This window comes from Schistocerca americana, chromosome 2, assembly GCF_021461395.2.
Source record: "Schistocerca americana isolate TAMUIC-IGC-003095 chromosome 2, iqSchAmer2.1, whole genome shotgun sequence".
NCBI classification, from domain to species: domain Eukaryota; kingdom Metazoa; phylum Arthropoda; class Insecta; order Orthoptera; family Acrididae; genus Schistocerca; species Schistocerca americana.
In genome coordinates this window covers 576,274,057-576,299,396 of record NC_060120.1, presented here as the reverse complement: position 1 = coordinate 576,299,396, position 25,340 = coordinate 576,274,057, and the positions used below count along the sequence as shown (strand labels likewise).

Sequence of the window (25,340 nt, the reverse complement as noted above, 5' to 3'; positions counted from 1 at the left end):
GCAAGTCTCCCCACAAAGGCAAGGTCCATGGTTCATTGATGGGGGGGGGGGGGGGGGGGGGGGGGACAAATATAGTATGTTCTAATGATATGCTGATGTGATTTTCAGCAATGGCCATTAGACCTTCACAGAATGGTACTGGGAGATGTAGGCTGCTACCGTTCTTGAATAAGGATCAGCTAGTAACTACAGCTATTTGAAATACTGGTCAGAATTTTCTAGTAACGTTAGTTATGTAAATTAAAACAAAAATACTGGCAATCTGCTCTCATTCAGTAACTATATGTCTATTTATCCTTCACTAGCAATACAGGTCCCTTAATTATTACCATTTTCGTTTTCAGGACTGGAACGTGATGGCTTTGATGCAGTGCCACCACTGTTTCATTGTTATGTTGCAGAAGTCAATACACACATGAAGGATATCAGTGCAACCAAGGAAGAAAATGGTCAGTCCCCTGGTTTGATAAGTAATATTATGAAGCTTAGGATTTTGTAAATTTTGTATATATTCCTTACACAATGTGGTTTTTGACATCTCACCTCCTGTTTCTCTACAACTTTTGTTTTTTGGTGGTCAAGAAATGCTGCTAAGCATCTTCAAACTCTGTTAAGTGGCATGTTCCCTTGGACACCAAGGGTGAACTGGAGGTTTATCAAATATAAAGTAAATGTGTCGAGTCTTTTTATTTTAACCCATGACAATAAATATATGAAATTATCTTTCTAAGTGGCCTTCACTGATACATATTGCCAGTTTTTAGATCAGCCAACATAAAAACTGAGTGTTTCATTGTATAGTACTTTAGACAAACAACAGCATGCCCCAGTGAACCAAAGTTTATTCTTCTTCCACATACAAGCAAACAACATTTGAGAGCATGGACACAAACACAGAAACAATTCAGGTATTGTTACAAGCAGCTGCTGACAATAAGTATGAACACAATATGAGACTGAGTGCTAGCTGCACTGCACTTATAAAGAGGAGGACTCCAGTAGACATTGTGTCAGATATTATGCTGTGTGCACAAATGATGTGGCCCGCTGCAGGTAGCCCCTGATGGCTGTCCCATACAAATGCTGTTTCCAGAGCATTCAAAGTGTATTGCACCAATAGCCTGGTGCCACATGACATATCCGGGTATCATGCACAGGGTTATAGCACCCCTTCCCCCTGCCTTGTGGAAAGAGTGCTCCTCCAATGTGGGAGTCAGGGTGACAGCTGAAACATCCATGGCGTCTGTGGCAGGCAATTACAGTGGCAGCAAAGGGAGATTCCTGGCTGGAACCAGTGAGTGGGAGTGGAAGTGGCATGCTGTGGACCCATGCAGTGCCCACTCTCTTGCAAAGTACCATAGGAGAGTACTAATGACAACAGCACTGGCAGCATTTTGACATCCAGTCCCTTGATATGGTAGAAATGCGACAACAATGAAGGCAATGGCCACTAGGTCAGGGATGCTGGAGACACTGACGTTGAAGGACCCAAAGGTGATGGCCCATCCAATAGTAGAATCACTGGTGGTAGCAGAGCATCACGGGAAGACCTGGCAACAGGCGCAGGGAGGCTGGACCCATGTGGAGAGGCAGGAGGAGGTGACATTCACAAGGAGCTTGGGACCACCACTGCACCAGGGATGCCCCACGAGGCTGGGACAGGCACTTACAGAGGAAGCGGAGTTGGTGGCAGTGGATTCACGGCCTTTGCTGTGGCATGAGGACACAGCTGGCCATCATGTGTACTATACGGAGCAGCTTCCTTGGCAGCTGTGGACCAGGACTGGAATCCTCTATGATTGTCGGCCAAACCTCTGAGCCCAGACTACAGAGCACCCTTTCCACAAGGCAGGGGGAAGGGGTGCTATAACCCTGCGCATGATACCCGGATATGTCATGTGGCACCAGGCTATTGGTGCAATACACTTTGAATGCTCTGCAAACAGCATTTGTATGGGACAGCCATCAGGGGCTACCTGCAGTGGGCCACATCATTTGTGCACACAGCATAATATCTGACACAATGTCTACTGGAGTCCTCCTCTTTATAAGTGCAATGCAGCTAGCACTCAGTCTCATATTGTGTTCATACTTATTGTCAGCAGCTGCTTGTAACAATACCTGGATTGTTTCTGTGTTTGTGTCCATGCTCTCAAATGTTGTTTGCTTGTATGTGGAAGAACACTGCAACGAGGGCCACAATGACAGGTGCTGGAAGGAGGGGGGAGGGGGGGGGGAGGGCCATTGACATGTTGACATGAGCAGATGCAGTAGGGTATGTGGCTGGCAACCATACAGCAACTCATTGGGCTTCAATCCCCCACCGGCAAAAATCTATAAGAACTCAAGAAGCATGTCAAGGCATCTTTTGTGGAGGAGCCCACGACACACTTCTCCATTTGCACCTTTGAACCTTTAACATATGGATGAAAGATGACGTCGAATGAAACTTTGTTCTGTAATGATGTCTCAGTTTCCTTAAAAAGTGATAGTGATGTGTGTAAAATCTGCATAAAAAAGGTAAAGAGAGGTATCCTATGCATCCAGTGCAGGTTTTGTGGTATCACGACAAATGTGTTAAAGTGAATCTAAAATATATAAAAGACGAACATGACAGGACATGCCGTCAGTGCGTTGTGAGTGTCACGAAAAACGATGTAATGGACACGATAAAATCAAAAGAAAAAATAATAAGTGTGCTTACAGATGATTTAATGACTATAAATATGAAATATGAAGAACTTCAGCAGAAATATCAATAACTGGAAACGAAATACAAAGAGATAGAGTGAGATCATCGTCTACCACAAGACAGTGTTGTTAACCATCATTCTGCGCAAAAAATGTGGCGTGCGCCGAAAAAAACAAATAAACAGACAGTGAGTACAGTTCTGGCAATACCGCTATCAAACAAATTCACAGCACTAGACGAAGACTGTCATAAGACAACGAACAGTGGCGAACAAAAATCAGTGACGAAACTTCCAATCGAGTGCACTGTCAAGAAAACATCTAATACAAAAAATAAACCAGTGAACATCAAACATCGAGTTGTTGTACTTGGTGATAGCCACGCCAAGAAAATTGTCGAAAAAATAAATGAATACAGTACGTTATTCAAGGCAACAGGTATGGCGAAACCCAGTGCACCTTTGACTGAGATAATTAAGAGCAGCAACTCACTTAATGAGCTATCTAAGAATGATGCCATCATAATCATGGGTGGAAGTAATGATGTATACAGAAATGAGAGCAAACATGCGACCCAGTGTTTAAAACCTACATTACTTGATCTGAAAGTTCCGAACATCATAGTTACTAGCTTGCCTCACAGATACGACCTGCAAGACAATTCCATCGTAAATCTGGAGCTTGCAAAAGTAAACAGACAGTTCTACAAAATATGCAACTCCCAACAAAATGTAACATTTTTTGATCTTCCAGATACAAGAGATTTGTTTACGAAACATGGACTACATTATAATAACGCTGGCAAGTCATACGTTGGCAAAATGCTAGCGAAATTAATACAACAAGACGACGACGTTGCAAGAAAACCAATTGCTATGCAACCAGTTTCGACCAAGGAAATGGATAAACGGGAAAATAATTACAAAATCACAGCCACAGCGCCAGCTCAAACAGGAACATCACGTCCAGAAGATGAGATGGTGCCAGAACCAGCCTCAGAACATACAGCAGAGACTGAAATTATCGTCAAGAAAACTGTACCTACTCATCATCCAGATGCTCACACACAGGGAAACTGATGAATGGGGCCAGTTCTTTCCGAATTTGGCCCAATACAACGAATCCAGAACAAGCAGTCAACACTCAGGTGAACGTTCCATTACTTTATAGTCAAATTAGTTTTAAAGACCCTCTACCAAATAATATATGCAGTAGTAGTAATTTCATTATGCACTTAAACATCAGAGGTCTGTCTGAAGAAATGATCAGGAAGCTTTATGATATAGAAATTTTGCTAGAAAGTGTGAAACAATCTGTGAAAGTAATATGCCTTAATGAAAATTGGCTAAACTCTGAAAATATCAGTCTCCTAAATAAACTTACAGGTTATAAACTGGCTACCAGCTTTTGTAGGACCAATGGGTATGGAGGCTCTTGCATACTAGTTCATTCCACGGTAGACTACGATATCAGACAGAATTTTAGCCATCTGAATGAAGAAGGTACATTTGAAAGTTGTTGTATAGAACTTAAAGAGTATAACATACTAATTATCAGCATATATCGCACCCCTCGGTACCATATAAGCTCTGTATTTTTAGATAAGTTTGATACATTGCTACATAAATTAAAATGTGAGAAACTGTACAAGAAAGTGGTTATATGTGCTGACTTCAACATAGATGTATGGACTGATGACAAATTTTCTTCACACTTAAAGAACCTGGTAGCCACAAATGGGCTAAATCTCAATTTTGATCAGTATACAAGAATTACAGCAACCTCTGCAACATGTATTGACAATATTGTAAGTAGTTATAATTATTATGTAAAAGAAAAGTTTCTTCTAGATTTAGGAGTATCAGACCATAAAGCACTATTTATATCACTACCGAAGCAAAATTCAATCTGCACAACAAAAAGATGTAGGAATTTCAGTCAAGAAAATGTGGAAGTATTTTGCAAAAAACTAAGCCAAACCAAGTGGACAGTCAGCAAACACACTTCCACATTACAATAACTTTTTAACTGAATTCTTGGGTATATTCAATGAATGCTTCCCTTTTGTAACAGTGAGGACCAGGTCCCAAAAAAGTAGATCCTGGGTAACAAAAGGAATTAGTGTGTCTAGTGCTACTAAGAGGAGACTGCATATGGAGGCAAAAGTAAATCGAAGCCCTCAATTTCTTCAGTATGTAAGCACATACAAAAAAACATTTGACAAAATAGTTAAACTAGCAAAACGTACTGTGAAAATAACTTCATTTCAAATGCCAAAAACGAATCAAAAGCTGTTTGGTCTGTTATAAGAAGTGAAGTTGGCAGTGAGGCAGAGAGAAAATGCCCTTCTAAAATAGTGATAAATGGTAGAGCTGTTACAGAACCCAGTGCCATTTGTGAATCATTCAATGACTTTTTCATAAACTGTAACAAATTTGGTGACTGTTCACCACCAAAAACAAAGCCCAATATGACAAATAGCAATTGCCCATGTTTTAAGTTTTCTCATGTTTCCATCTCAGATGTCATCAAAATCATAATGTCCCTAAAAAATTCAAAATCTGTGGGGTGGGATGAGGTCTGAAATAATAAAAATAGTCCACCACAGTATTGCATATCCACTCTCTTTCATAATCAACCAATCTTTTGATGAGGGATGTTTCCCAGATCGATTAAAATATGCAGAAGTTCGGCACATACATAAAAAAGTCAAACAAGATGAATTGGGCAACTATAGGCCAGTCTCACTGTTACCAATTTTCTCAAAAATATTTGAAAGAGATGCATGTGATCAGATTGAAAATCACAATTCATCTAACAGCATTATCTTAGGCAATCAATATGGTTTCAGAAAAGGCCACAACACAATCTATGGAATAAATGAATTAGTCACAAAAGTCAGCAGATGTCTTGATGATAGAATGTGTGTGTCAGGCATCTTTTGTGACCTGTCTAAAGCCTTCGACACAGTAAATCATGACCTGCTTCTCCAAAAATTGGCACGCTATGGTTTTCAAGGCAAATCTCTTAGCTGGATGTCATCATACTTGGCAAACAGAAAACAGAGAGTACTTATTAACATCAATGGCAAGAAATTTCTCTCTGGCTGGAAAAACACTCAATTAGGTGTTCCACAAGTTTCAATATTAGGGCCACTGCTTTTTCTGTATTATATTAATGATATGCCATGTCAGGTCCAGTCTGATACTATCCTCTATGCAGATGACTCAACAGCTGTAGTCTGTTGTAAAAATGAGGTAGACCTAATTCGTCATATTGAACAAACACTTGGGGAAGTGGAGGCATGGGTCAAAAACAATAACTTGACATTAAATTTTACAAAAACAAAAATTGTTCATTTTACCACAAAACAATCTGCACAGTCTATAAGTGAAATAAGGTATATGGACAAAAAATTAGAGACTGCAGACTGTGTCAAATTCCTTGGCGTGTTAGTCAATAAAAACCTGTTATGAAGTCACCATGTGGACAACATACCGGGTCGACTGAATAGCCTTGTATATATTATGAATATCTTGTATAGTATTACTGATTTAGCCGTAAGAAAAACTGTATATAATGCATATTTTGTTTCAGTCATTAGGTATAGTATAATTTTCTGGGGGTCTGAAAAAACAAATTTACTTAGAGCTTTTAGACTACAAAAAAGAATCATCCGAACATTGGTGGGAGCAAAACCAAAGCAACATTGCAAACCTTTATTTGTAAAACTAGATCTAATGAACATTCCAAGCATATACATCTATGAAACTCTCACTTTCACGAAAAGAAACCCACAACTTTTTGAGGGCAACTTCTTCTTGCATCAGTATGATACTAGATATAGAAGGAGCTACGTGTGACCTACCCACCGTTTAAAATCATATGAAAAAACCCCATACTATATGGGCATGAAATTTGTAAATAAAATATGGAAAGATATGGATGACCCAAATGTAAAAGGTACCAAAAGAGAGCTGGAAAAATATCTGAAAGATAAATGTTACTATAGTGTAGAAGATTTGATGAATGGCAGCAATGCATTATAATTGTAATTAAAATACCTCTCTGAAGATGTTACACCATATATATTATTAGTTTATTGTCTATTTTTTGTATTAATATATATAGTGTAAAACTGACAAGTCACCTATGTCACAATCTTTGATTGTATAAGACATGTTATGTGATAATAAAAATTGAATTGAATTGAAATGATGAGACTTTTCACATCATCATAAGAGTGGAGGTGAAAAGGAGAAGGAGCCACATGACAAATGCCTTGATGATTGAAGATATCGTGGAAGGGTTGAGACACAAACTGTGGACCATTGTCCATCACAAGTGTATGATGCAATCCTTAAATAGAAAAAATTTTGGAGATGGCCTGAATTGTAGCTGCAGCTGTCATCAAAGATCTAAGGATCACACATGGAAACATAGAAAAAGCATTGACAACCATAACCAGTAAGAATTAAGGAAAGATCCTGCAAAATCTATGTGGATGCGTGCCCACTTGTGCTATGGTGTGGGCCATGGAGTGGTGGTGCTGCTTGTTGGGTACACACTGATAGTAGACCATGAAAATATGTACAACGTCATCATCAATGATGGGCCAAAACACATGTTGATGGGTAAGTAACTTGGTATATGAGACCCCCCCCCCCCCCCCCCCCAACATCCCTTATGTAGGAGCTGGAACAGTTCTCACCATAGTGTGGCTAGGATCACAACCCTAGGCAACACCATAGCTATAACTAAGAGAACAATACCATCAAATACCAAAAGACGATGATGAAGGGCAAAATAGTTATACGAAGGATCAGAAACCCTGGCCAGAGGCCTGGCCAGCCAACCATTCTGAATGAGGTGAACAACTTGATGCAAAACTTTATCAGCAACCACAGCCACTGTAGTCTGGAGCCAATAATAGGAAACTCTTCCACTATACATTGCACTTCAACATCTAAGTGTAAACAAAGAAATCCATCATGATAAAAGTTTGATCTGGCCCCATTGAAGGCCGAGACAGTACATCAGCACTGACATGCTGCCAGTAAACTGAAAATGTATTTTGTAGTTGTTGTGAGGCAGAAACAAGGCCCAATGTTGGAGGCAATGTGCACTTTTGTTGGACAATGAAGCAGAAAAATTAACACTCAAACCAAGGGCTTATGGTCAGTAATGTGGTGGAACTTAGACTCGTAGAAGAGCACACGAAACTTTTTGAGGACATAGCAAACACTTGCTTTTCAACTTGGGAGTACTGCTGCTGAAGAGAGTTGAGTGTTTTTGATGCATAAGTTACTGGAAATTTGGGACCATGCAAATATCATTGTGTGAGAATGACCCCAAGGTCACACTGGGAAGTGTCCATAGCCAAAACCAGATGGTGACCAGGATGGAAGTAGCCAAACAAGAAACAAAATGTCATTTAGATTTCAAAAGCGTGAACACTCGCTCACAGATCTGCATCCACTGAAAAGAAATGTTATTGTGGAGCAACTCATGGAGAGGATGGTCAAACATGGGCACACCCAGAGTAAATTTGTGACTGTAAGCAATTTTACCTGAAAATGTTTGGAGTTCTTTGACATTTGTAGGGTGAAGCAGAGCTGTGACTACAGTGACATGATGACATAAAGACCTAACACCATCTCAAGAAATTTCAAACCTCAAATACACAATTTATGGCTGAAAAAAGTGTGATTTGGCCAAGTTGCATTTCAATACTGCAGCATGTAAGACTGTGAACGATGTGCGTAAATTACATAAATGCTCTTCTATGGATGCACCCGTCATAATGATGTCATCAAGATAGTTAATGCATCCCAGAATGGACAATGTCAGTTGTCCCAAAAAAACACTGAAAATTCGCTGCGGCAGTAGACACACTGAGTGGGAGATGCTGATATTGGTACAGCCCAAATGGCATGTTAATCACAAGGAGCAGTTTAGAATCCTCATTCAATGAAACCTAAAGGTAGGCTTGAGATAACTCAGTTTTGGAGAAAAACTGGCCCCTGGCGATTTTAGCCAATAACTCATGTAGACAGGGCAAGGGTAGGTGTCAATGATAGGTTGAGTGTTAACTTGAACTTGAAAGTCACCGCAGAGTCAAAGTTACCCAGTCAGTTTTTTAAGTTAGTTAGTAAGTTAAGTGTTCCATTGATCAATAGCACAGAAAAACCGTTATGATGTGGAACGTGTTAACAGTCACAAGGGGGAGAGGTAGATCACTCATTCCATGTAATAGGTTGTATGACACCCAATGATATCATCCTGTCTGTTTCTGATTTCACTTTATCACATAAAACCACAGAAATAGGACATACACTGAAAAAATGTAGCCACACTTTAGGTTTCAGGGTAATGTGGACTGCAAAATTAGTGGTACAAACTAACCAATCTGTGGAAAGAGCCAAGTACACACAGAATATAACGGCTGGTAAGGAACCTGGTTGGAAACAAGTGCACTGTGTCTGAAGTGGAAAAATCAGAAGCATTGAAAGCATCCAGAACAAACAAAGTTGCGGTCCAGCATCATCTACTGCCAAAAATATCAAGGGATGCTTGTTGTGACTCACCAAAATTAGAGTAACCAGAGACAATGCAGGAGATCCTAAATCCACAGCAGTTTGTGAGCTCTGTAAAGTCACAGCTGCACCCATGTCTGCTTGCAGTCTGAGAACTTTGTCCATCACTCACACATTGATAAACAATTTGTTATGATTTTGTAAGCACTGGAGACACACAATTAATGTCCATGTCCTTGTCTGCAGGAGGGATCTGGGAATGAAACACAGACACTATTTTCTCCTTTTGTGTACAGTTGTTGCAAGTTGCCCAGCGCTTAGGGCATATGACTCTATCATGTCACACAAAACAGTATGGGCAAGATGGGAGTGCAAAGCACTAATGTTGCTGTGATTGTTCCCTCTGAGAATTGACAGAAGCCCAATGACCAGGAACAGGAGTCACTGCAGCAGTGTCATACCACGCCTCAATCTGATCATCAGCAGCATGAGATACCTTGGAAGATTGAGAAATATTTAACTCTTCAACCAAAGATGGATTCTCACGCTGTAGTGCACCACTCCATCAGAAGCCAGTCGGATAATGGCGCCATGGACCAAAGAATCAGTGTAGGAATCATTATGAGGATTCAAAACGAACTGACATTTGGGACTGAGGTTGTGGAGTTCAGCTGCTCAAGTGCAATGAGACTGATGGGGCTGTTTATGACAAAAATAGAACTCTACATGTGCTGCAGTGACATGTGTGCATTTGATGTGATACACATACATATTTCATTGAACAAAAGCAACACTGGTTCCTGGAGTGGGTCTAACTGGCACAACAGCTGGTAGACCCAAGGAAAAAGTCAAAGAAAGGAGCAAAGCCTTACACATGTTTGCACCAGTGACACCAGAAGTAGGGAACTGTTGCTGAAGCCTCATCCCGTAAGCCTCATAGTCTTCGGCCACATCGTCATTAGGAGGATACCGACAGCGTGGAAACCTGCATAGTCAGTGTGGCTGACAATCTCATGATAGCAACTGTAAGAGGCTGCAGCTTCTCGATGTCAGACTGGAGCACTGTTTCTATGGACAGAACTGAAGGAACAACCAAACAGACTGAGCACAAGGAACTGAACACTGCACTCATTGACGATTGTATCATACTATTGACACATATAACAGCATGGCCCCATCTCAGATCTATTCCATATTCCTAGATTTCCAGAAGGCTTTTGATACCGTTCCTCACAAGTGACTATTAATCAAATTGCGTGCATGTGAAGTATCATCTCAGTTGTGTGACTGGATTCGTGATTTCCTCTCAGAGAGGTCACAGTTCATAGTGATAGACGGTAAATCATCGAGTAGAACAGAAGTGATATCTGGCGTTCTGTAAGGTAGTGTCATAGGTCCTCTGCTGTTCCTGGTTTTCATACATGATCTAGGTGATAATCTGAGCAGCTCCCTTAGATTGTTTGCAGATGATGCTGTAATTTACCATCTAGTAAAATCAACAGACGATCAATTCTAATTACAAAATGATCTAGAGAGAATTTCTGTGTGGTGCGAAAAGTGGCAATTGGCACTAAACAAAGAAAAGTGCAAGGTCATCCACATGAGTACTAGAAGAAATCTGATAAGTTTTGGGTATACGATAAATCGCACAAATCTAAGGGCTGTCAATTCGACTAAATACCTAGGAATTACAATTACAAGCAATTTAAATTGGAAAGACCACATAGATAATATTGTGGGGAAGGTGAAACAAAGACTGCACTTTGTTGGCAGAACACTTAGAAGATGCAACAAACCCACTAAAGAGAAGCCTACATTACACTTATCCGTCCTCTGCTGAAATATTGCTGTGCGGTGTGGGATCCTTGCCAGGTAGGATTGACGGAGGACATCGAAAAAGTGCAAAGAATGGCAGCCCGTTTTCATGTTATTGTGCAGTAGGGGTGAGAGTGTCACTGATATGATACGTGAGATGGGGTGGCAGTCACTGAAACAAAGGCGGTTTTCTTTGTGGTGATATCTATTAATGAAATTTTAATCACCAACTTTCTCTTCCAAATGCGAAAATATTTTGTTGACACCCACCTACGTAAGGAGAAATGATCATCGTAATAAAATAAGAGAAATCAGAGCTCGAATGGAAAGATTTAGGTGTTCCTTTTTCCCACACACCATTCGACAGTGGAATGGTAGAGAAGTAGTATGAAAATGGTTTGATGAACCCTCTGCTAAGCACTTAAGTGTGAATTGCAGAGTAACCATGTAGATGTAGATGTAAAACCAAAGTTTATTCATCTTACACATACAAGTGAACAGTATTTGAGAACATAGATGCAAACATAGAAACAATCCAGGTACTGAAACAAGCAGTTGCTGACAATAAGTTTGAACCCAATACAATGGCAAGCACCAGCTGCAGCGCGCTTATAAATAGGAGGATTCTGGTAAATGGCATGGCAGATGCTATGCCATGTTCACAAGTCATGTGGCTCACAACTGGCAGCCTCTGGTGGCTGCCCCACACAGATGCCATTTGCAGAATACTGAAAGCATAGCTCGCCAGGGGGCTGGTACTGTGGCACGTATCCAAGTATTATGTACAGGGTCATAGCATTTATCAGTTCAGTATGTCTCTTTAACACTATAGAATACCACTCTATCAACTACAAAAAAGTTAATGCTTCTTGCACACCAAAAGCATTACACTCATGAACTACACAAAAATATCTATGTATGATTTAGCACCTTCATGTCTTTTCTGTGAGTCACATACATGTATACTCTTCATTCACTTTTTCTATTTGCTTCGTAATAATAGTAGACTGTATTTGGTCATAATTACTTTGCAGTCTTGGATCATATGCACAACAATTTTTATGGTAAGGAAGATATTAACATGTTACAAGATCAGTACATAGTATATATTTTAAGAATATTAATAGCTACATGGCTGATATTAGCATATTTGCACCTAAACTTATGTATCTTGTAATTATGATAAGCAAACTTTTCAAACATGTTTGCTTTTTACATTTACTTTCATTATTGCATATTAGATCCTTCAGATGATAAAGTAAATATTTTACAGCTACAAAATTCATTGATTTCTGCACTATGCAGATTATGGTATAGATTGTTTTTTCTTGTAATATTAAATTTATGAAAGTTTTTCAGCTATTTGTAAAGTGAGTAGTTGAGCTCTCAGGATGAATGTCACACTAGATCTTTCAGTGAAATGGGTACTAAACCTTAATGATGATTTGATTCTGAGTATTTTAATGTAAGATATTAGTGAAAGAAAAGTAGAAATATAAGTTAACTTTTTGGAATTTTCATGTGTATACCTTTATGTTTATCAAAGAAGATGCTTATAGACACTTCTGACTTACCCTTAGAGCTTCTATCAATACGTATAATTTTAGAATTCCTATTTTTATTTATATTCCCTTGTGTATTGGCATTCAGGGGCAGAACAGAATTGAATGCACTCCAAGATTAATGAGACAGTTTGCTGAGAACTATGTTATTATTATGAAACAAAATCATTTATCTTTTCTGGTGTTAAAATATTTCCTCTAAATTTCCTGTAATACATACAGCATGAACTAGACACTAGGATGTGCAACAAATTAAAGAATATATCTGCATGCAGTACTTTTCTGTTTAGAAAATCATCTAATGGACAAACAGTTTTTTTCAAATGAATACATCTTTGATTTATTTTTAAATGAAGCACTCACTGTTACTACATAGGCCTTTGATATGGTTTGACAGGGATATAAACATTTTAACACTGGCATACTGTACATTTTAGATTTAGAGTTAGATTTTGGAAATCTCAAAGGAGATCAGCCTTCCTTCTCAAAAATGAAACTCGTAAATATAGTGGGAGTTATAGAAAGTATCCCAAGTTTCTTCAAGAGATTACAACATGAGGTTCTTGGGAGTTTGGACAACCTTATCTGGAAGAAAAAAATTTTCTTTGACGAGGCTGAATTGGCCCGGAAGATAATTCCGTGGCACATCATTGAGTGAAAGTACCCAAAGTAAGAAGACTTTGTGACACTGATGTCTCCACATTTGAGATTGTCCTAATGGCAAAAGTAGCTGAGGACAATCTTTTCACAATTTGGATGACATGATGTAGTCAGCTAACACAACTGCCTATGTAGAGGCCTACGAATTTGGAGCAGTGTTCCCTCGGTATTTCCGACTCCCGTGAGCAATAGATATCTCCTGTGTGAACATGTGGTCAAAACTGAATTGGATGTAATTAGTTTTACTCAGGGGTGCTGTTAGTGAATAACAATAATAGAAATTTCTGGATAAAAAAATACATAAAATAAGGGAAAGGCAACCAGTTACCTATGGACGACTGGTACAAGGCACACAGAAATGTGTAATAGAAAACTGTTAGTACTAGCTTTTAAGTCATTGCTTTTTTTTTAGTAAGAGTACACACATTCACATAATATATAACCATATAGACATCCAAATGAACATGCCCACACTAGCTGCAAGATTGATTATTGAATATCAGTTATTGAAAGAGTTGCCTGGGTAGATGGAAGTGAGGAGGGGTTAGAGAAGGATGCACGAGGCAAGGAAGGGGTAGCAGGGTAGTGTGAGGCACATCTTTTGTCAGATGGCTCTACTGCTGCACAGCAAGATGAAAGGAGTTCAGAGAGTAGAGCATATAAGGTGTAGAGAGAAGGATGGGGAGGTGGGAGGGAGGGGAGAAAAGGAGAAGAAGGTAGTGATGAAGATGGAGAGAGTAAGGTGTGAGAAAAGATGGGAGAATTTATAAACAAACCCATGGTACTGCCATGTGTACTCACAGGGCACCATCCAATGCCAGCTTATTTTATTGGCTGTATGGAGGAATCCTTTCTATCCAGTCAACACCTAAAACATCTTGATAGTGAGACCTTTGTTCCTTTCTCCATAATTGTACCACCTAATCCCGAATCACCCCAATCTGCTTCACTTGGTCTTCTTAACTCCATGAGCAACCTTTGTAGAAGGGGATCTCCACATCTCAGATGACTTCATAAATATGTCCATTCACATCAAGTGCACCAACCACCAACAGTACATCCACTTTGACAGCTGTCACTTGTTCCCTGTCAAAAAGTCTCTTCCATACAGCCTCGCCATCCCTATATTTCACATCTGCAGTGGAAAGCAAGAGTTATTGAAATATTCAAATAATATTACCAGAGCCTTTATTGACAGACATATATTCTATCCAGCCGTTTCATTAACAGAGCTCCCATACCATCTCCTTTGACACCAGAGCCCCAATAACCATCCAGTGACTAGCACTCCTCGAATAATCCAGTCTTGGAATGGGAACTCAACCACATCATTCCCCAGAGCTTGAATTACTTCCCGTTGTGGCCTGAGATGAGGGATACCCTACCCCAAATCCTACTCACATTACCGAAAATAATATTCTTCCACCTGTCCTACAGAATATCCTTGACTATCCCCACTCCAATCCTGCACTCCATGGATCATTCCCCTGTGGTTGACTCAGGTGCAAGGCCTGTCCCATACTTCCACCCCCACCTTCTACCACAGCACAGTCACAGGCATCTCCTACCCAATAAAAGGCAGGATCATGTGTGCAAGCAGTCACATTATATATCAGCTGTGCTACAACTTCTGTACAGCATTCTATGTGGGCATGACAAGTAAGCAATCAGCCACTCACATGAATGGCCTATGGAGAAGTGCTAACATGACCATCCAGTTGCCAAACATGCTGCACACAACGCTAATGACTTCAGCAGCTGCTTCAGTACTTGGACCATTTGGATACTCCCTTATAGTACATGTTTCTCTGAAGTATACATGTGGGAATTGTAGATCTAGCATATCCTGTGCACCCGAAATCCCCCTGGCCTAAACCTCTGCTAACTTGTTTCTGACTGCCTCATCTCATCTTTTCCATTTTCTCTTCTGTCCACACCACTCCTTCCCCATCCAGATCATGTACTGTTTCTGCCACCACTCTCCTCTCCCCCCTCCCCCCATTTGGGAACACTCTCTCTCTCTCTCTCTCTCTCTCTCTCTCTCTCTCTCTCTCTCACGCACACACACACACACACACACACACACACACACACACACACACACACACACACACACACACACACCTCCCCTCCCCGTACCGAGCGAGGTGGCGCAGTGGCTAGCACACTGGACTCGCATTCGGGAGGACGATGGTTCAATCCCGCGTCCGGCCATCCTGATTTAGGTTTTCCGTGATTTCCCTAAATCACTCCAGGCAAATGCCGGGACAGCTCCTTTGAAAGGGCACAGCCGACTTCCTTCTCCGTCCTTCCCTAACTCGATGAGACCGATGACCTCGCTGTTTGGTCTCTTCCCCCAAACCAACCAACCAACCTCCCCTCCCCCCTCTTTTTTCACCCCTCTCCCCTCTTTCCTCCACTCTTGCTCCACCCCTCTTCACCTTTTTTCTACCCCTCTTCAGCTTTTTCCACCCATCTCAGCTCTTTTTTCAACACATACTACACTTTTTTTCCACCACTCCACCCTTTTTTTCTGCTCCTCTCACCCATGTTTTTTGCCCCGCTCACATTTTTTTCGCCCTCATCCTCTTTTATGCATCCCTCTACCCCATTTTTCTGGCCTTCTCCCCAATTTTTTGCCCTCTCCCCCTTCTCCTGCACTTGTCCACTTTCCTCCCCCCCTCTTTGCCACTTATCCCCATTCCTTTCCTCCCCTTCTCGCCATTTTTCCCCCTCTCCCTTGTTTTTGCTCATCTCCCACTTTCCCTTCACTTTCCCTCCACTTTCCCACTTCCCCCTTTTCCTCCTCTATCCCCCTTTTCTTTCCCTTTCCCTTCCCTCTCATCCTTTTCCTTTCCTCCCCCCTTTTCTTTCCCTTTCCCCTTTTTCTTTCCCTTTCCCCCTTTTCTTTCCCTCTCCCCATTTTCCTCTCCTGTCCTTCTTTTCCTTACCTTTCCGCCTTTTCCTCCCCTCTCCTTCTTTCCTCCCCTCACCCCCTTTCCTCCCCTCACCCCCTTTTCCTCTCCTCTGCCCCTTCTCCTACTTCTCCCCATTTTCCTCCCCTCTGCCCTTTCCTCCCTTGTCCCCCTTTCCCTCCCCTCTTCCCCTTTTTCACCACTCTTCCCTTTTCCTCCCCTCTCCCCCTTTCCTCCACTCTCCCTTCTTCCTCCCCTCTCCCTTCTTCCTCCCCTCTCCCTTCTTCCACCCCTCTCCCTTCTTCCTCCCATCTCCCTTCTTCCTCCCCTCTACTGCCTCTTTCCACCCCTCTACACTCTTTCCAACCCCTCTCCCCCTTTTACCATCCCCCTACTCCCTTTTCACGTATCTCTCCCTTTTTCCATGCCTCTTCCCTTCCCCCCCTTTCCCCCCTCCCCTTTCTACATCCCCTCCCATCTTTTCCACATGTCCCTCCTTTTTTCCACCCCCACTCAGCCATTATTTCCACCTTGTCCCTGGTTTTTTCCACCCTGCTTCCCCCTTTCTCCACTATGCTTGGCTCTTTTTCCACCCCTCTCCCCCCTTTTTTTCCACCCCTCTCCCGTATTCTCTCCCCTCACTGTCTTCCTCTTCAGTACCATCTTCCTCTCCTCCTTGTCTGTCTCTCTGTTCTTTACATGCTCTACCCTCTGAAATACTTTTGTAATGTTGTGCCAGCATTGACTCATCTGGCGACATACATGCCTCACAGTACCTTGCTACCTCTCTTTGCCTTGTGCTTGCTTTAATCCTGCCCCCCCCCCTCCTCCTCTGCCCCCTCCCACTCCCCACCGGCCCTTCATCCACCCAGGCAACTGCTTCAGTAATTAGTCTCACAGCTACTGCATGTACATTTGGATGTCTGTGTGGTTGTATGTGTGAATGTATGTACGCTCACTAGAGAAAGGGCAAGAACTCAAAAGCTAGTATTAACTGTTTTCTATTATGTTTTACTGTCAGTGAGCTTACTTTGAACCAAGTTAAGAAATCTGAAAGTATTTTGCTGGAATCATTATCTAAATCATTAGACTGTTTGTTTTTTTATCACAATCATCATCAAACATAATGAAGTTGTATGTTTTGTATGACAAAGATAGGTCATTTATGTATATGAGAAACAGGGACTCTATGGAGCACAGTGTTCCAGTCTGACTCTACCCCCTCATCTGCTTTGCTGCTTTCAACAACTACCTTCTGCCTCCTGTCTTGGACATAGTGTCTTGTAGAAGAAGGTGTAATTAGATGAATGACAAACACTAACTTCACTTGATATAGGTTTATTCAGCACTTGCACATACAAGAGCACAGAGCGAACTGCCTCCGGCCAGAACACATACGATATATATACAGTTACAGAACATTCCAGTACAATGGTTCTCGACATTTGTGAATACTTCTAGAATGTACTCGAACCAAATATAGAAATTAAACATGTACAGTCCAGGTGAGTTTTGAACTCATGACCCTCCATACAACAGTCTAGTATCATAGCCAATACAACATGGTGACTGTACTACTCAGCTTCTTCAGCAATGTTGCTCCCTCCTTAAAAGAACAGTGCCTTGGTGTTACGTCCTCCTAGTCCGGGAATGAGTCATGGGTCCTGCATACTCTGACTCCCAATGACTGATGTTCACCCTGGTGGTGATCTTCTTAGAACTTTCTTTGCCATTTCGCTCTTTGTCACCTTTTCGCTTGTTGCCTGTCACTGGATCTTTGAATTTACCCTGGGTTGCAGGATCCTTATAGGGCTTCTTTCAAAGGATGTGGACCATCTCTCTGATCTTTCTTCATCTTGTGTCGGGGTCAAAATCTTCAACGTCATAAGTAACACCAGACAACTGTCTTACAACATTATAAGGTCCAGAGTAGCTCCTGAGGTGCTTCTCAGAGAGACTAACCTTCCAAACAGGAGTCAAGATCCAGACAAGGTCACCAGGCGATTGTTTTCTTGAGCCTGTAGTGTGTGGAGGCGAGCTAACTGCTGAGCTTCCTCAGCTCAGGTAACACCTGGCTGATGTAGTCATTGTTCATGTCATCAGGATGTAACGGAAACACAGTGTCCATCGCCGTAGTCGCCTCATGCCCATGCACCAGGAAAAATGATGTAAATCCTGTGGTTTCTTGTTTGGCGGTGTTGTAGAAAAATGTCACGAAAGGTAGCAACTCATCCCAGTTGCTCTGCTCAACAATGACAAACATTGATAGTACGTAGGCCAAGGTCTTATTAAGGTGTTCAGTAAGACCATTAGTTAGCGGATGGTAGGCAGTTGTCAAGTGATGAGTAACAGTTTATCTGTGTCACAAGATTTGATAGAAAAACTTTCCCTCGATCCGTAATTAACTACCTTGAGGCACCGTATTTTAAAACAATGTCTTCCACGATGAATTTGGCTACCTCAAATGCTTCGGCTGTTTTCTTGGCTTTTGTAATGGCATAGCATGTCAGATAATCAGTGCAAACAATAATCCATCTATTGCCACTAGCAGATGTTGGTAATCATCTGAGGAGGTCAATCCCAACATGCTGGAAAGGCATTTTGGCTGGTGGAACTGATATGAGTCGGCCAGGTAGTTTCTGAGGAACTGCCTTTCTCCTCTGGCACTCTTGACAGTGCAACACATAGTGACAGACAGTTCTAAATAAACCTGGCCAGAAAAGTCTCTTGCGGATCCTGTCATATGTCTTAATAAATCCTAAATGTCCAGCTTCAAGTGTGTCATGGAATTTCTGTAGAACATCTAAGCGCAAGTGTTTAGAAATCACTGGCAGCCACCTCGCTCCAAATGTATCAAACTTTTTCTAGGAAAGTAATGCATTAACTACCCTAAATTGTCCTTTCACATTGCCTGACTGATTTAAGGCAAACGTAACTTGAGATATCTTGGAATCCTCCTTCTTCTCAGCAGAGAGATCCTGGAGTGCAGTGAGATAGTCACTATCTTCATCAAAGTCTTGATGGTCTTGCACACAGGGTTTCTTAAGAAACAGTTGGCAGCTTGGTGTTTTCTTACACTTTTGTACACTATGGTAATGTCATACTCTTGAAAGACGTAGTGCCCACCTGGCGAGTCGTCCTGTTGGATCCTTAAGACCTGTCAACCAACAAAGTGAATGATGGTCTGTAACAACTGTAAATGGCCTTCCATAGAAATACTATCGAAATTTGCACATGGCCCAGATCACAGCAAGACTTTCTCCTTCTGTAGTTGAGTAGTTTCTCTCGGCTTCTGTAAGTGTCCTAGAAGCATACGCTACAATCTTCTCTTTCCCATCTGAAATTTGCACCAGAACAGCACCGAACCCATACCCACTGGCATCTGTGTGTAGTTCTGTAGGTGCTCTCTCATCATACAGACCAAGTACAGGGCCAGTCATCAGAGCTTTTCGCAGCACATCAAAAGAATCTTGTTGAGCACCACCCCAGATAAATTTAGCATAAGCTTTTAACAGCTCTTGGAGTGGCCAGGCTTTAATACAGCAGTCTTTGATAAAATGACGGTAATAAGAACATAATCCAAGGAAGCTTCACACATCTCTAATACTTTTAGGAATAGGAAATTCCGTTATATATCTCACCTTTTCTGGGTCTAGCCGCACACCTTTGTTTGATACAAGGTGTCCAAGTATTTTTATTTCTTTTGCTGCAAAGAGACACTTTCTTGCATTAAATTTCAGTCAGCCTTGTTGGAGACACTTAAGAATAGCCCTCAGTCTTTTTATGTGTTCATCAGATGTCTCTGAGAACTCTATAATGACATCTAAATTACAAGACAGTTTTCTCATGATCAGCCTAATCTACTTCATTTTGCCAGTATTCCAAGTACATGTCCATGGTTGAGAAAAACTTAGCCCCCTTGAGACAATCTAGTGTAATAGTCAATTCATGGAAGAGAGTAAATGTCCATTTTAGTTATCTTATTAAGCTTCCTGTAATCAACACAAAAGCGCCAACTGCCATCCTTCTTCCTGACGAGAACCGCTGGTGACGACCATGGGCTCTGCAAAGGCTGAATGATGTCATTCTTCATCATTTTCTCTACCTTGTCATGAATTATTCAACGTTACGTTGCTGACACATGGTATGCTCTCTGGCTTATTGGTTGATGGTCTCCAGTGCTAATCTGGTGCTTCACCATCAGTTTGTCTAATTTGTTCTTCACCTGTGGATCGAAGCATTCAGAGAACTCTTGAAGAATGGCAAGTAGCTTCTTCTGTTGTTCCTTAGTGAGATCTGGTGATAATCGAGCTAGCAGATCTCATCTTGGAGTGGTAGCACTAATTTCACCCACAGACTCGACATGGGAGGTTTCTATGAGGCTCAGCTCTTCTGCAATTTACAGCTCAGCGTTTGCTATGCACATCCGTCTTGAAAGGATCTGCGGTTCTCAGTGACAGTTAACTATCCACAATTCACCGAATCTGTTCTTAAACGAGACAACAGAGGCTGGGATGATCAAGTTATTCTTCAATGGTATGCTTCTCTTACATTCCCCTACAAGATTCGTGGGTTGATGCATGGCATGACACATGACAGTTACCTTTCTAGTGCTGACTGCAGGAATCGTCACTTTATCCAGCACACATAATCTCCACACACTTAGATGTACATCTTCCTGTCCACAGTATCTCATCTCATCTAGCATAATCTTCAAGTGACCACAATTTATAATTGCTTGAGAAGCTTTCAAAGGGTCCCATCTGAGAATGACATCATGACTACACTCATGTAAGATGATGAATTCTAAGGGCGGTGTATGGCCACTTACACCCACATGAATGACACATCTTCCTGTAGGTTCCACATATTTCCCATTAGCCACCTTCAGCAGAGATGTTTTGTTGTCGACGAATATGGTTTCCTGCGACTGCCGATGGTACTTCTCTGAAATGACTGAATATGATGCTCCAGAGTCCACAAGAGCTTGGGCTGGTTGACCATCCATGAGGATATCGATGTACTTTCCTATCATTTTTGTAGTGATTGACGGCTGAGGATTTTTCTCTTTGGCGGCCTCACCTCCAAGGAAAGTCGCACCCTTTAGTTTTCCAGGTTCCGGCGGCTAGGTGATCGGCTAGAGCTTCTAAATGGTGATGGAAACCTTGATCAGCGTGTTGGGGAGCGTCCTCTCCAGTGGCTATCTTGCGGCAATGGTGACCTACGTCGTCCTGCACCCATATGTTCTTGTTCATCTTCGTCATCACAGAGTTGGCGATGGTTGAGATCGACCTGCTGTCTTCTGGCATGGGTGTGATGAAATAACCGCTGCCTTTCTCGACAATAGTGCACCATATATCCCGGTCATCCTCAGTGGAAACATACTGGTTGGTTATCCTGGGTCCTCCAGACGTCAGTCTTCCTTTGTTCCCAAACAGGTTCCTCATGCGGCATTGTAGGAACATAACTTCACCTGGGTCTCGACTTTTTCACCTTTTTAAAGGGAAATGAAGGATGAGAGATTGGGTTCAATGTCTGTTCAACTTCCTCCCTTATGACCTCTTGAAGTGTCTCGGTTTTTTGCTCGCTGTGCAATCCAAGTGCCTTCAGAACTTCCTCTCTCACTATCTGACGAAGAGCACTTCTGCAATCAGTTTCTTCCTCCATCACAGATATCGATACGACGTTTGGAAGCTGTTCAAACTTCTTGCATGTAATCCTTTTTTGATGCCTTTTCTCGATGTACTGGCACCATTTTATGAAGTTATCTGCTGTCGAAACCTCCTTCAGGAGTAGGGCTTGATACATGTCCTCAGCAACACCCTTCATGAGATGTGGAACCTTATCTTCGTCCTTCATTCTAGGATCCACTATTTTACACAGCTCCAAGACATCTTGAATTTAAGATGCTGTAGTTTCTCTTGGGTGCTGTGCCCTGCACTTTAGTTTATGTTCAGCCTTGCAATTCTGTCATTGTGTATCACCGAAATACTTGTGCAGTTCTGCCTGGAATACTTCCCAGCTAGTAAACTTCTCCTCATGGTTCTCATACCATTGCTTGATAATGCCTTCCAAGTAGAAAAATTCGTTAGCCAAACACACTGTGTCATCCCATTTTTTTAAATTTGGCTATACACTCTTAAACCTTCAGCCACTTGTTTGGGTCTTGGTCATCATCACCAGAGAACCCAGGAAGATGTTTCATGTGGTGGCACACAGTTGCTGTTATCATAATGTCCTCTTCTTCTTCTGTCTCCGATGGATTGCAAACTGTTGAGTATGACTCGAACTCAGGTTTCTCGCCACGTAAACGGCAAGAGATGACCCTGATATAACGATCCTACCAGCGGACAAAGGGAATGCTACAGTGCTGTTAAGTACTGCCGAGTACCGACAGAAAATAAACCTTCTGCTACAAGACAAGGCCTACAAGAGGCTGAAGAAGGATCCAACCCTGACGATGAGTAGAAAGATGATAGCTCTGCTGAAGAAATTGGACTTACCAGAGCAAATGAAGAAGCGACTGGCTCCAGCGATACCACGTCTCTATGGACTCCCCAAGATCCATAAGGAAGGGGTACCTCTGAGACCGATTGTGGACTCCATCAACTCTCACAGTTACAAACTTGCTAAATACCTAGCGACACTGCTGAAACCCCTTGTGGGACACTGCAGCCATCATGTGAGAAACTCAGCCGAATTCGTAAAAATACTCAGGGACATGCGACTGCAAAGGGAGGACCTACTCGTGATCTTTGACATGACGTCGCTTTTCACGAAAGTGCCTCTTCAAGACTCCTTGGTACTTTTAACCCAGCACTTTGAACCACAAACAGTCAGCCTCTTCGAACACGCACTAACAACCACGTACTTTCAGTGCAATGGGGAATTCTTCGAGCAGATCGACGGTGTGGCGAGTGGCTCCCCATTGGCTCCTGCGATTGCAAATCTCTATATGGAACATTTCGAGGAGGTGGCCCTTCAAACCGCCAGACAGAAACCGAAGCACTTCTTCCGCTATGTCGACGACACTTTTGTCGTGTGGGGACATGGCAAACAGGCACTAGATGAGTTTCTTGAACACCTCAACAGCATCCATCTGAACATAAAATTTACAATGGAAATGGAAGAAAATGGATGCCTCCCCTTCCTTGATATTTTAATTGAGAGGAAGGCAGATGGATCACTAGGCCATGCAGTACATAGGAAGAAGACACATACGGATCTATACCTTCATGCAACAAGCTGCCACCATCCAGCACAAAGACAAACAGTACTGACCACCCTGGTACATAGGGTGTGCGCCGTCTGCGACAAAGACAGCCTACCATCCCAACACCTGAGAGAAGTCTTCCAACAAAATGGCTACAGTAGAACGCAGATTAACAGGGCGCTTAAAAGGAAGAAAGAAGCAGTGAGAACCCCAGAAGAAAATAATGAAGGAGAAGAACAAGATAAACGACTCGCTTTCCTTCCATACGTGGGTCCACCCTCGGCCAACATTGCACGACTTCTGGGAAAATACAAGATCAAAACCGTTCTCCGACCACCACAGAAGACGAGGGAGCTCCTAGGTTCTGCCAAAGATGCGCTGAACCTTAACACACCAGGAGTATACAGTATACCATGCGAATGTGGAAAGCAATACATTGGGCAAACACAGCGCTGCATATCTAAACACTGCAAAGAACATATCAGAGGTGTGCGACTAGGCCACACAGAAAAATAAGCCATAGCAGAACACAGCATCAATGAAGAACACACCTTCAACTTTGAGAACACAAAGGTACTGTGCCGAGCATCTGGCTCTTGGGAAAGCGTGATCAAAGAATCCATAGAAATAAGGATTCATGAGAATCTGGTCAACAGAGACAAGGGATACCAACTCAGCGCAGCATGGAACCCGGCGATAGTGGCAATCCATTGGGAGCGCGCCTGTCAATGTCCTCCGCCGCGGACGCAAACAGAATGCTTACACCGAGAACTGAACACGGCCGCCGGGGGCGACCGCCATCCCCACCACCGCGCGCACGCTGCTGGTCCACCGCAGCCACCCAAGGTCTAGTGGAGGGGGGTGACCGCGCATATAAATAGCCCGCTCTCCGTGAATCTCGACACTTCGGCAGAAGATGGGTAGTATGACACTTCCCGAAACGTCGCGAGATATCAACGCTACCACCCGGCTGGAGACCCGAGAAACCTTCATCAATAGTTTACGCCGGGAAAGCCTACAGTCAGGAATATATAAAGTTACAGAACATTCCAGTACAATGGTTCTCGACATTTGTGGATACTTCTAGAATGTACTTGAACCAAATATAGAAATTAAACATGTACAGTCCAGGTGAGTTTTGAACTCATGACCCTCCATGAAACAGTCTAGTATCATAACTACTACACCATGGTGACTGTGCTACTCAGCTTCTTCTGTGACAGTAGTATTTTAGCCAGTTTCCCACTGCCACTCTGATGCCATAGTGGCTTGAAATGTTGAGAAGTATTTTGTGGTCCACACAGTCCAGATCCTTAGAAGGATCACAAAATATTGGAACTGGCTTAATTTTTTGATCTATGAGTTCCAGAACATCATTCATGAATAAAGATATGGCTTGAGTTATGGACATACGAGGGTGGTTTGAGAAGTTCTCAGAACGGAATAGAAAAAAAGAAGTGAATCTTCATCCACCAAGAAAAATTTTCAGTTCTGGGAAGAGATAGAAATCTGATGGAGCCATATCAGGTGAATAAGGCAGGTATGGCAACAATTTGTACCATATCTCATGTAATTTTGCTATAGAAACAGCACATGTGTGTGGTGCGCATTGTCTTGATGGAAGATGACTTTCTTCCTAGCTAAACCTGCCTTTCTCACGTATCTTTTGTTGGAATATGCCCAGGAGGTTAGCATAATAATCTCCAGTAATTGTTTGCCCAGTGGGGAGATAATCTACAAATTGAATCCCCTTCGCAACCCAAAACACTGTTGCCATGACCTTTCCCACAGAAGGAATTGCCTTTGCTTTCTTTGGTGGTGGAGAATCAGCATGTTTCCACTACTTTGACTATTGTTTTGTCTCTGGGTTATAGTAGTGCTCCCAAGTTTCATCTGTGGTCACAAACCAGTGCAAAAAATCTTGTTTGTTTCTCCTAAAATGGCCCAA

At 42.2% G+C, this 25,340-nt stretch overlaps 1 protein-coding gene across 5 annotated transcripts in view; it reads left to right on the top strand.

The window, feature by feature from the left end:
* LOC124590384 (thialysine N-epsilon-acetyltransferase-like) overlaps window positions 1–25,340 on the top strand; it is a 139,739-nt gene that overhangs the window by 65,465 nt on the left and 48,934 nt on the right. For all 5 annotated transcript variants that reach the window (XR_006976585.1, XM_047131646.1, XM_047131648.1 and 2 more), the window contains exon 4: window positions 345–449. Coding sequence is in view for 4 of the 5 variants with exons in the window: in XM_047131646.1 (XP_046987602.1) it covers window positions 345–449 (105 nt within the window). In the remaining variant the exon portion in view is untranslated. The remainder of the gene's footprint in view (window positions 1–344; window positions 450–25,340) is intronic.